Raw genomic sequence first — 13679 nt, forward strand, 5'->3', positions numbered from 1 at the left:
TATATCAGCTCAAATCGTACAAATGTTTCCTTTCATTCCTATTCCTCTTCCTCTCTCACTCTCTCTCTCTCTCTCTCGCTCTCTCCATCTCTCTATATCTTCCCAATCTAACCAGAATTAGCACCTTCAATTATAGCCATGATAGTAAATGGTTACTTAAGTCTGGGATACAGCTTGGAAAGTTCCACAAGATATTAACAGGTGTTTACTAGTTCTGCCCATAGTGAACATACCTCTTTCCTGCTGCAGCCCCTTGTGGTTGCCCCTGAGAGTGTATCAATGACTATAATATTGTTTACAACCTCTTCATGAGCCCTACAATAACAATGTGTTATTCTTTAACTGGAGAATCGAAGCTACACCCAGACCACCTTTCCTGTTCTACTGGACACCTTACTGAAATATTGAGTGTTTTGGCACACAGCAAACTAACCCTAATCTCAATAGGGATCAACATGAACCTGTTGAATACAGTGAATCTGCATTCCTTATCCAGAGGGAAGCTTCTTGTCAAATCTGATCAGAATTCATTTTGAAAAAAAAAGAAAAAAGAAATGATGAAAGGGTTCATATTTCCTCGGGAGTCCCATAACGAAGTGCCGGAAATTATTATTTCTCCTTAATAGGTATGGTTTGTATCTACAAACAATACTACTGCAAGGTACTACTTGATCTAGAGAAGGTGCTTGCTATCATAAGCGCTTTAGGTCTTTGAGACATTACTTTGTGGCCCTTTTCCTGTGCTATTTCCAGGATTTGAACAAGTTTGTGCACCCCAATGCTCAAACAAAATTTGACTCCTCCAAGCACTGATCAACTATGACCATGCCACCATTTTTATTAAGACTGAATATGGATGTTTTTTATAAAGATCAAACAGGGATTTATCATTCAGCCCTACCAATGTTACACCCCTTTTCCACATAGGGGCAAGACCTCTGAAAGACCATAAAAATTGACACACCTCTCAATGATCTTTCAGCTGACTTTCAATTACCTCCAAGGTCTTTCCTGATTCCCAAGTGATCTTTCAGTAAATTCATGGTCTCCAATTTTTGTTGAAATAGTATAAAACAGTCTGTGGCAGTCTTTCATGAAGATGGTCCTTCAGTAATCTTTCAGCAATCTCTCAATCAGCGCTCAAGGGTCTACTAGTCATTAAATTATCTTTCAGCAATCTCTCAATGAGTGCTCAAGGGTCTCCTAGTCATTAAATCATCTTTCAGCAATCTCTCAAGAACTGCCACATTTTTTGAAGAAGATTACTGAAAGATGATTGAGAGATCATTGAGGGACCATTGAAAGACTAGTCTATCTGAGATCTTGATTGGTCTCTCAGTAGTCTTACTGGTACTCTCCATGAACGTTCAGCAATCTTCACTGTCCAACAGAGATCTCTGTGAAAAATCTTGCCAATTTTGGGTCTCTCAGTGGGCTCTCAAGGCTCTCCGTTGTATGGCATGGGGGCCTTACCTCCCTAGGGGATAAATTTGACCACCACTGCTATTGTCACAAACAATTTACAATCTGTACCATAATACATGATACTTAAACTTGGTAGGACTATTTCTGGATCTGGAGAAGATCTTTGCAATTGACACACGTACAGGCCTTTTTGCCCTGCCTTTTGGTGAGCTAAAAGTTTGTTTCACTCTTTTTTTTTTTTCTTTTTCTGGTAGTAAGATAAAACATACTTCAGCCTTTCAGCAATTTTCAGGTCGGAACCTCGTGTGGACTCCTTTCTGTAAGCATGAAACAAAGCAACTTTGCAACATCTCTTCTTGTGGTTTCTCAGAACTCCATGAGAGCTTTGAGCCCTGGGTCATAATGGTATCTTTTAATCTACCCTGTAGTCTCCATGCAATTGGGACTACTATCACCGTTCTATCAAGAACTGTTAATTAGTGTATTGTTTATGCATGGAAAGTGTTGATCCAATACATATTTGACCTGGAAGAAGAAGTGGTGCTTAGCAATGTATTGCCATGCAGCACACTATATATCACTAACACTACTCTGTTTCACAGACAGCAATTGTTCACGCAACAATAAAAGGCCATAATTACAATCTATTGCAAAGCATTTCAAGTAATCTCACATGACATATGATTATTCTTTCCCTTCTAGAAACTGATGCATTAATCTACATTGAATTACAATGTACACAGTTTGACATGATGCCGTACAACATGAACAATTCTCTATGAGTTTGTGTACAACCATTACAATCTTATGATACACATGGGATGCTGCACTGGATAGGAGCACAAGAAACTTCTTCTTCAAACTGACAAAGACAAAGCCTCCTCTACAAGAACAAATGACACCTGGATACACAGAATATTATGGCAAGGAATGAATCCAGAAATTCACTATACACACTATGTCATGGCAGGGAATGGATCATGAAATTCACTTCCTGTCACACTGCCCCCTATAACTAATAACTGTTGAGCAACTAACATGCGGCATGAAATTTTCAGACAATGTTTCATGTATCATTTCAAACCACTGAAAAAGAAAACAAAGTGACGTCACATGGTTATGTATATGCACTTTGTAGTAAGAGAGATCATAGATAAGTGTATTATGGAGAACATTAGATTTTTAACTTTGTATGAATACATGTAAACTATGGTGTTGTAAGCAACTGCTTCTTTTTCCTGCAGCATGTCATTGAGAACTTTTCCTTAATATATCAGTTGTATATCAATACAAAAAAATTTTGCTTATTGCCATTGATCAAGGCAGTGTCAATTCTCATTGATTGTTCAGATACTATGAAATTGAACTTCATGGTGCTGACATAAGTGTATATGCCCCATAGTATTTTAATTAACTCATTTTGACCTATCCAATCAGTTTCTCTTCCATTTTCTCCTCATACATGTACCTTCAATAGATCTCCACAAAATCTTGCAAGGGCATTGTGTCACCACAGCTTCAAGCTGCACTAGATAATACTGAATATCATCCCATGCTTCTGAATTGTATCAAGTTTAGTTCCAATTATTGTGAAGGCAAGAAGTAGTCATGCTCAAACAGATACCAATCATCACATATCTGAAAGATATGTCTCTGGTAGAAATTCATGGAGGCACCATAACTATAATCTAGAGAGAGGAAAAAAAAAAAACCCTGCTGAAAATCAAATTGCAAGTTGTGAAACATAAGTTGATCTACAGGCACACACCTCGATTCCCTTTCGACGAAGATGACTATGGATATCTGGTATTGTTTATTGTTATACTGCCTTGAAAAAATGTGGAAACTGTTCATGGGAAAAGTTAGAAGCAAGTTATTTGGATGACATCCTGACATTGATAATGGAGAAAATTATGTAAATGTTTTCTTAAACCACTTCAAGACAAATCTTTTAATTATAAAACTCTGATTTCTGTGAGAGTATCAACCAAGAGATCACAATAAAATTTACTTGCAGTCTTATGCTTAACAAAGGATATATAAACTCTCCTTTAATATCTAATCTCTGTAGTATTACCCAGTGTAAAAAATAAATAAATATTAATGATAATAAATGGATAAATCAAATAAAAATGAGCTTGTGTAAAAGACAATATTTCAGATGATAAACTTTTTATCTTACAAGATGTGTTGAAATATCTGACATCTAATAATCTTGACGGATGGCTAACATATGGGTAACCAATATGCCATGTTTACCACAAGTATATTTTGGCCTAATACTGATCAAATTACATTTTGCAAAAATTCTGTAATGTAACAATAGTCTACAAACATTAAAGAAGATGTCAAATATACCAGAGTGTAATTTGTCAGTTTATAGGACTAATTGTGATATTCAGAATTTAGCCCTAAATGCTAATCACCAGATTGCCATAAAGTTTTGTCCTACCTACTAGCATACATGTACACATGCCCTGTTATGTCATGTTTCATACAACATTGCTGCATCAGCAGTGATTAACAGGATGTGATATTAAACCCTATCGCCCTCAACAATTATACATATCATTTTATAAATAATTACATTAAAACAAACCTTGATTGGTGCAGTCAGAGTGAAGTAGGAGCTTTTCACCCACAGCCCTTGACAAATTTGGCTGTCTGTAAAAACTTACACTGTCAAGCTTAAATGCTAATGACATAATACATTGAATCCATCAGTGCATTTTACAGCATTTGTGGAACATTAACCCTAACCATTCAATCTACTGTTTTCTTTTTGCTATTTCCTGGTGATCATCTAATATGTCTGTATAAATCCTTCCTAGTGCTACAATAACACAGCATTTTGCTATGAGCAGATATGACTTTCAGACAGCTTAAAGTACTTACATTTTCTAATAAAACTTTAAGCAACATTTCATTTTCTATTTAACTGTCTCACATAATCTAGACTTGGGGCTTGTATTCTGGTCAATGTGACAGAACAGAACAACTAACTGTTTGTACCTGACTCAACTGCCTGTAATACTTTGCAAGGAGTGATTCCTCATCTGGGAAAAAAAAAGGTACGCGGACTAGTCCTACAAGTTCCTGTCACATTAAAATATGTAGCTTTGGAGTACTGTATACGCCATATACTTAGGAAGTCTAATTGTTCCTAATCAGGACTTTCCAACATTCTAGCGAATGGTTGAATTTGAGATCATGGAGTACAGCAATGGCTGAAGAAATGTACATGTGTAGGTCGCATCATGATGGGATCAGAGGTAATATTTTTGCATATTATCTAATTCGTGAATAACACCCTATTCCCATAATTCACAAAAATAAAAACCCTGCCAAATATATGGCGTATACAGTATTTGGAGACATGGAATAGGGAGTACTGCCTCATTGCCTCCTTGGGGGTGGGATGTTATTGATGCTGACCCAAGAAGTCTGGCCTAGTCAGTATTGCCTGCTGCCGTGTCTCTGTGGTCACTGATCTGTGCCCGGTGTAGCATCTCCTCCATTGAGACAAGGCGACCATCTTGTCCAACAGCCATTGGTGTAATCACCCCCTCACTGTTCACAGGCACACAGAAAAAGGCAGAAAGGGGAAAGGTCAGAGAAAACAACACCTGACAGACATCCTGACATCCAGACATACTGGACATCCCTTTGCTGAATTTTACAAAAGCCCAAACAAACTGGTTCTCTTCAAAAGTAACTTAAAGTGACAACTCAACACTGCACAAAAATCAGTTTATACTAGGTGTTCCAAAAAACATTTCCCACTTTTGATCCTTAATAATTCGAAAACTATACATCAGATAGCGCTGTCATTGATATGAGCAATAGCTGAATAGTGTACAATTTATTTGGAGGTGATTTGAATATGAGAGCATGAATCAGTTTCATTAAATCCATGATTAATTTTAAAGTTAAGTTCCAGATTTTGGTCAAATTTCAACCCTTTGTACAAAACTGAACTTTACACAGGAACCAATGAAGTGTGTGTGAGTGTGTGTTTACAATGACCCTGAACAATAGACATGAATACTACGAATACCACCTTTTCAGAGCTCTGCTGACTGGATTTCTGGTCTCTAGCTCCAAGGCACATGAATGCTTTGTTAATGATTCATGATGGATTGCCCAGGGCACTACTAGTCTGAATTCATGGCAAAGGGTAAAATGCATGCACATGAAAAAGTAAGCAGGTGTTTTCATGTGCTTGCATACACTACATTTCAGGATGAATAAAGACTAACTGTATAGTGGAATTTCTCATGAATATGTAATAGAGCATTCCAATCCTGGCCATTGTTAAGGACCATTGTCTGGGTGCTAAACACACACTCTCATACGCACCAATTGACACCTGTGCAAAATGAAAATTTTGTACAGAGGGTCGAAAACAGAGCAAAATCTGAAACCTAACTTGCAAATAAATCTTGAATTTAACGAAACTGATTTATGCTCTTATTCTTAAATTACCGCCAACAAAATTGTACACTATTCAGCTATTGCTCATACCAATGTCAGTGTTATCTGATACGTAGTTTTTGAACTATTAAGGATCAAAAGTGGGAAATGTTTTTTGTAACACCTAGTAGCTACAAAACTGACATCATATATGGTATACCCTGATTCGAAAACAAATCAACACACACACGCGTTACAATGCGTAACGTAATTGAAAAAGTAACATGTACTCTGTCACCACCTCCCCCCCCCCAAAAAAAAAAAAAGAAAAGAAAAAAAGTAAGGACTACACACTTTGTTTTATATTCTTTTTCTACTGAGCATCTTTGCAACAATGACAGCAAGAGGATATCTGTTCTAGGTATCATACACATTGAACATAGCTACTCTCGCAGAGAGAAAGGACAATTATCTGCCACATACACACTTCTACTAGACACAAGCAATTCCACAAGACTCACTTTGACATCTTTGTGATCATGGCTGCAAGTTCCTGGGCATGAAATTCTTTTTGTTCCTCAGACATTCCCTCCATGGGGTCTGGTTTGAATTCCTCTACTCGGCCTGTGATTGGGTTAATCCTGGGAGAGGAAAAGATGAAAGGGGTACAATTTGGATCTCATTTTTTTTTTCAAGATAATAATCATAATACAAACTGATCGTTTCAATTTTTTTTCAAGGATTACCACACATGGTGCAGTGTGAAGAAGCAGTCTGGCATCCAGTGTACGAAGGCCTTTGTGTCATTGCTTTCTAATTTCCAATTCATTAAGTAATGTGAGAATTGGCATTATCACAGATCTCTTCTTTTCAACATACAAAGCCACAAATTGTATGGCCTTCAGCTTACTTGAAGTGAGTTACGCATATTCTCATTTCTTCTAACACAGAAACGAATCACTTCATTATCAATTAATCACTTCATCAAAAACAGTTCACTGTGCTACAGATGTTTGCCCGAAAAGCCATCAGCCATCAGCATGTGTTCTAAGACTTCTATCTTTAGCAACATGGCCTACTGCCAATAATTTTTGTATCTTGTACAAAGACGTCCCCTTTGCTTGATTAATTGAAGGAAGGGAAAGTGAGACAAGATTTTGTCACCTCTCATAGCAGTTATTGGAAGAGTGAAATGAGTTACTTACCTATCTCGAACTTCACGGTACTCCTCAGTGTCACTGTCATCATCATCATCGCTGTAATCAGTGTTACCCCGCCCACCAGCCAGCAAGCCTCTCCTAGCCAACATCCCAGCTGCATTGCCATATCCAGTGTACTTGACTAGCCGATCAACTACACAGTAGATACACATATATGAATATAAAGGTCATGTACAGGTCAGGTAGGCAATTGGATTCACAGACAGTGTATGTGCAGTAACATTCAGACTGCTGTTTAATCTTGATAGAGTATACTTGAGTGGGTGCTTAAATTAAGGATTGAATTTGGCGTTGTCAAGAAATACAAAAACATCATCTTTTCTGATTCCTCCTGACTTCAGAGTTCAACCACATAACCATAACATACACATGTTTTGATGGCAATTGGTACACTGGGAGCCAACTGGGTCTTGGGAGCAAGTTCAATCATTGCCTTTTCGTGCACTTGTAACATAGCTGGAAGTTGTGTGGTGATTTGGTCACAAAAGCCAGTATGAGCAAAGTTCAGTAGAGTATGCCTGGCTTTTCTTTGTGTTTCTGAATACTGGCAAATGTCATGATGCTATTCTCATCAAATGATTATCCACTGAGAGTTGACAGTTGACCTTGGTTCATGTATTCTGATCAAGACGATAGGATGTTGATGTAGTGTATTACATACAAACGTTTGACAGCATATTGAGAGTTGTTTAGCAGGAATCATGACTATGTTTGCCTCTCACATAAGTTCTCAAAAGGGCTTTCCCCATACAATAACAGGCACAATATTTATGTGATACGCACAATGGTTCCTGACATTCCCTGCTATAAAACATAAACATGCCTTTAACAAAATCAACGTTACTAATAAAAGTGGGAGCTCTCCCTAATAAGTCATGGGCAGATACCAAGTTGACTCCTGTGCTTGCCATCATTTATCAAGGCAAGCTATATATCTCCGTCCAATCATTGGTGACATACTGAAGATTACCAGTGTGTTACCTAACTACTACAGTCTGCACCCAGTTCATCTTACAGGGCCATGAGGGTAAACAGAAAATGATTTTTTTTTTCTATGTGCTGCCATGCCTCACCAGTGAATCTACCGTACTGATATGTTACATATACAACCACAATTCATTTGTTTTATCATCTTGGCTATAACAGATTTAAAAACCCTGCAATTATTAAAGAAGAAAAAAAAAAAAACTCTGAAACTTGAATGACATGTTGTCCAATTCTTATTGGCCACAGACTTATCATGCTTCATTGTGAGCTGACTTGCTCAGAATTCCATGGATCTAGCCTCAGTGCACAACTCACATAGAAGACAAACTGAACAACATGGAAACAGGCAAACAAGCAAACAAACAATCAAAACAACTACTCCACATAGCTGCCAGTTACAAACCTGATTCTTTGCACAGAATGAATATGAAGTCTGCTACAGTCTCCTTGATATCAGTAGAGGGATTTGTCATCAGACGGACCAACCTGTAAAAGCAAGTATGCATTAAAAGTTGCTTACCTTGACATGTCTCCCTACCATTTAGTAGATTTCATTGACAATCTTCATTTATGGCTTAAATCCTACAGTGGGGGACTGTGGTATGTTTTGCTGGACGAAGCTCTAGACACTGACTCATGTACAGTGTTCTCCTCCTTAGGCAAGATGTGTTTACTAATAATGTTCCTCTTAACCCATTCCATACGGGAACCTGGTGGCCTGCATATCAAGTCTATGGGGATTTCAGAATTCAGTATGGAACAGGTTAAGGCAGGTGACTAAATTTGTTGCTGAGAATGTTGGGGCAGTGACAGGAGTAGAAGAGACTTTAGGGAGTGAACAGTGCTAATACTGGAGAGGCTACACTTGGTAGATAAGGCCACATCATCATCATTATCATTACTATCATCATTCAACTGAATTCAGAATAATGAATGACGGTATCAAATTAGGAAACTAGACAACAACAAAAAAATCAGTATTTAAATGGTGAGACTTGTCCAACTTTACAAAGGACTTGAGATCAATATGTAGCAAAGAGAGAGAGAGAAAACACGTACTTGTTTCTGAGTGATTCACCTTCCTCTGGCAGCTTTGTGGCATCTCGCAAAGGTGGTAAAACCTATGAATGTAGTACATATCCATGAAAATAAATGAGGACACACTATAAATCACTAAATAAAGAAAAATCCACATCACTAGATAGTCACAAATTATAATCACATCTTGCATACATGTCATTTCTTTAAATTATTTTCCTATTGTACATGTGCATGTTCTTGATTGAAAGTCATCAAACATACAATTTGACATAGTATCTTCCAATATATTGACGTATCATCATATCATTCACAGCCATCTTGCATAACTTTTATGATACTTCTCACATCTAGTTAAAGACAATCTAAAGATCTTCATTCAAACGGCACAGTAAGTGGGTACTTACAGAAAAGACTTTCCAACTGGATTTTGGAGGATATATATGATCACACAATGATGAATATTACTTCATTGGGAAAAGGATACTGTATAAGCTCTTATTTTCACGAGGGTTTCATTTTCATGAATTTTGCGAATCACTGTTGTATCTTGAATTTACCAACATGAGAAAACGTTGCCATACACTACGCCAATAGTGCACTTACGATAGACGCAGTGTAAAATCGCAAAAATAACAGCCCATACAGTAACTTTTGCATTTTCATGGGACAATGCAAATTCATGGAGTCTGTTAAGGCATGGTGTTTGCAGTTCAAGCTATTTCTCTGTCAAGCAGAGTAATGTAATTGTCACATCATAACATAGCAATTTGGGGGAATATTACAGGAAAAACAATTTGACTTGAACACGTGAAATGTACCATCTGGCACAAGCCCTAATAGGCTGACAGCCTTGATTATAATCTCCTCATCAGGAGGTAAAAGGCTCCTTCAGGGATAATTACAGCCATTCACTGGAAAATGTGTAAATTTTTTCTGAATATCTACAATGCAGAACAGGATATATTACAGAAAATGCAGTGATGCAATGACACACCAATTGAGTAACAAGAGATGTACTGGAGAAGTTTACTCTATAGAAGCCCCTCCACCATTCATCTTTAGTCTGGACTAAATGAAGTAAATTCTATCCATATCATCTATATGTTGAATAGAGTGCTTTAAACCATTAGAGGGTGGATGGAAAGTAAAGCTCTGATAGCACTAGCACAAAGGCTTCCTTCAGTTACTGACCACTTCTTTGAGATGCTTCCTGATGAAGCGATTACTCCTGGCCAACACACACAGAGCACTGATGCTAGGGTTCAGCTGCTCCACCAGTGACTGGTCCTTGGCATGTTTGGCTGTACACTGTGGGATGGAAGATAGACAAGAGAGAACCCTCTAAGACTTCTAGAACAAACTTTCATGGAGTATTCATCACAATCAAAACTTTCTACAAAGTATTGTACAATCACTTTCAGAGTTTTACTATTAATTGTAAATATCAAATTGAGATTGATTGACAGGCCAAACAGCCAACATAATCTAAATTTCACACTGTACAAGAAAAATAAACATCACTTTTCCAGACGTCCGTTGAGTTTTGACATGGCCAGATAATTGAGGTTGGATTGCAACTTGTATTATCTTTTATCTAAGGCAAACTACAGATTGAGAACAGCAGTAAAGAGTGGACACAAAGAAAGCCTCCGCTGGTTAACTATGTGCAATGCATGGTTCTCTGTACACAGATGCAGACGAAATAGTTTTTTGTTTTTTTTTTGGGGGGGGGGGGTACTTTTGTTGTATTTTGTTTAACCTGCACTGAAACATTATAGACACATAACACCAGTATTGCATTAGGTCACTCTCAGTGAAAAATGTAATAACATAAAAAAAAACAGCAACAAATAATGACTATAAGCATAAGAAATTAAATTTCCTTACATTATATACCAGGGTCGGGGCAACTTGCCCTCCCCCCTTTTTTTTTATAACATAATATATAGGAATACATAGGCTCTAACCATTTGGGGTCAAACCTTTTTTTTATATCCCGGAAATGGCCAAAAAAAAAAAAAAAAACCAAAAAAAAAAAAAAAGGTGGTTAAGACTTTGTGTTGTACCAGAGGGTTTTTTTGTTTTTGTTTTGCTTGTTAGCTGATGAAATCCGGAAGTGGCACCAGAAATATAAATTGGGCACCAGAAATATAAATTGGGCCCCATCCACACCCCCACCCCCACTTTTTAAAACACGGCGCTGGCCGTGTATACTACTAATATAGGTTAATTTTGCAAGAAAAGAGTCACTTTTACATTGCAACATTCCTTTCCTCCTCACTTTGAATGATTTTTGGAACAATTTCATGAACAAAAACAGGTCAACCCAATGCAATTGATCTACCACAAAATTACTGAGTTCATAAATGTAAACAAGTACAATTTAAACATCAATTCATAATTACACTATTTTTCAATTTAGTCTCCATGTGTATAAATATTGTTTGTTCTTCTAAAACCAATGTGAGGAAAGGAAGGAGTGTGGTATAAGCCCCAAGCAAACATCCCTCAACTCCACTCTACCTTGTCTATTCTCTTTTCCAGAAATTTGAGGATGGCAGTGATGAAGTCCATGCTATGCCCTTGATATACCGCTGCCCCTCCACTAGCCCCTGTGGGTTCTGGAATGAGCTGAGTTACACAGGCCTTGGGTAATGTGCAAGTCAGCATGTTAATCGTGTGGCTGTGATGACCAGGTGGTTTCATGTGAAGATAAGAGAAAAATGAGTAGGACAGCTTAAACATAATGATTCGCATGAAGTGACTATAGATATTGAGTAGTCAGCATAAGAGTACTTTTCTCAAGAAATGCACAGCAGAACAGTTCACCACTATAAACTGTTGCCCTCTTAAGTTAGAAGCAAGAAACCAGAAACTGTTCTGCTTGATCAAAACAGTTCTTTTTTTTAACCTTGGTTGACTTGTTGGAAATGCAAAGGATTCCCTGGTTTCCACACCTCCTGATTACCAAAAAAAAAAAAAATAAATAAAAATAAAATCCTGTTAAACACAAATTCCACGAACTGAGGGTACATGACCTATGGAAAGTATCTGTTGAAGGTTGGAAGATAATTCTCTCCCCTTTGACATCAATAACTGCAATCAAATCAAGGCAAATAATTTGTGTGATACAGAAAGAATGGAAGATACTTAGACTGAAAACTGAGAGGAAAACACTCCTTGAATTTTTTTTTTCTCTTTATCACTGTGTAAATGAGAAAATACATATCAGTAATCTCTTGAATGGATATGCCAGGATATGCATATCAGCTTTACTTCCAGAAAGATTACATTACCACTAGCAATACATGGTAAGAAGTGATGAGCCTTGATGTCATTGTCCCATTCACTTCCAAAGTCTACTTGGTAAGTCACATACTCTCACCTATGGTATTCTTCTGTCTTCTCAGCATTCTCTGACTCAGAGAGGAGGAGGGCGCGAAAGACAATCCCTAAACGCTTCCACACCTTTTCATCATCCTGTGGAGAGAATGAGGTGTTTGCACTCATTCAGCATGACTAAATACACTGCATACTATGATACTGATCTATGTATTATTCATTTGGTGGGCTGACAATAACCTGGCTTGGTTGTATAAACTTAAAAATCACACATACATCCAAAAATCAAACAAATAGGTAAGTTTGACGGCACCCGACAATTACAGAAGCAAATCATAACTTACTCTGAAATGGCATAAAGTTATCAAGTAAATCATTGAAAGGAAATTTTGCACATATTCATGACAGCCTTCTAACTAAAACCAAAGATATTCTCTTGCAACACAAAGGAATACATGCACTGTAGAGTATCAATATCTGTTTGCATTCACTCTCTTCTAAAATATGCTTCCCAAGATGTTATTCTGTCTCATTTTTTAATTCAACCAACAAAGAGATGCTCCACAGACCCACCTTTTCAAGTTCTTCCAGCCTGACATGGACAATGACATTGAAGAAGGCCTTTAGCATCTCACAAGCAAGGTTTGCCTGGTCAACAGTGATGACTTCACGCTTGTCTGCTGCCCCCAGTGTCCCTATGCTCTCTTTATCAGTGATGTTGCAGAGAACCTGAGTCTCTAGGAGACCTGTCAAAATGGCCACGCCAGAGTGATCCTTCCTTACCTGTGCTCTAGTAAAGCATGCAATGGTACAAGACAAAATATGACAACTTCTCATGGTCATGAGAGATGGAAAGTCAAGATAAACAAGACAGATTAAATATAAAGAAAGAATAAAGGAAGCAGGATAGGGGGGAGTGGAAGACTGAGAAATGTAACCACCTTGTCTTAAAAAAAGGAAAAGAAAATTGAGATGAAATTCTAAGAAATGTGTCAATAAAACATAACATTCCCATCCCCAATTTCTGAAGAGCACAATGTAAGACATGTCAGCTTGGATTATTCCATCTTCTCACTCATGTAATCACAATTCTGCCAAATGTCTGGCCCTTCATTTACAAAAAGTTCATTGATCATGACCATTAACCTTAAGGACCGATGTTTTATCCTCGTTGGACAACAAAGATACTTACAATTTATTTCTATTCATCATACCAAATTACATTCCCATTGGACTTCACCAGGTAAAGTC

At 37.5% G+C, this 13679-nt stretch overlaps 1 protein-coding gene across 1 annotated transcript in view; it reads right to left on the reverse strand.

Annotated features, from left to right (window-relative positions):
* Positions 1-1796: 1796 nt before the first annotated feature.
* The window catches only part of LOC140236213 (chaperone Ric-8A-like), a 40288-nt gene continuing 28405 nt past the window's right edge, over positions 1797-13679 (reverse strand). The window contains exons 7-15 of the mRNA XM_072316179.1: positions 13002-13218; positions 12472-12566; positions 11610-11769; positions 10278-10394; positions 9105-9166; positions 8449-8531; positions 7044-7191; positions 6360-6479; positions 1797-4995 (exon numbers count right to left, since the gene is read on the reverse strand). Of these exons, the coding sequence (XP_072172280.1) occupies positions 4875-4995; positions 6360-6479; positions 7044-7191; positions 8449-8531; positions 9105-9166; positions 10278-10394; positions 11610-11769; positions 12472-12566; positions 13002-13218 (1123 nt within the window). The 3' untranslated portion in view covers positions 1797-4874. The remainder of the gene's footprint in view (positions 4996-6359; positions 6480-7043; positions 7192-8448; positions 8532-9104; positions 9167-10277; positions 10395-11609; positions 11770-12471; positions 12567-13001; positions 13219-13679) is intronic.

This window comes from Diadema setosum, chromosome 12 (genome assembly GCF_964275005.1).
Source record: "Diadema setosum chromosome 12, eeDiaSeto1, whole genome shotgun sequence".
Lineage (NCBI taxonomy): Eukaryota > Metazoa > Echinodermata > Echinoidea > Diadematoida > Diadematidae > Diadema > Diadema setosum.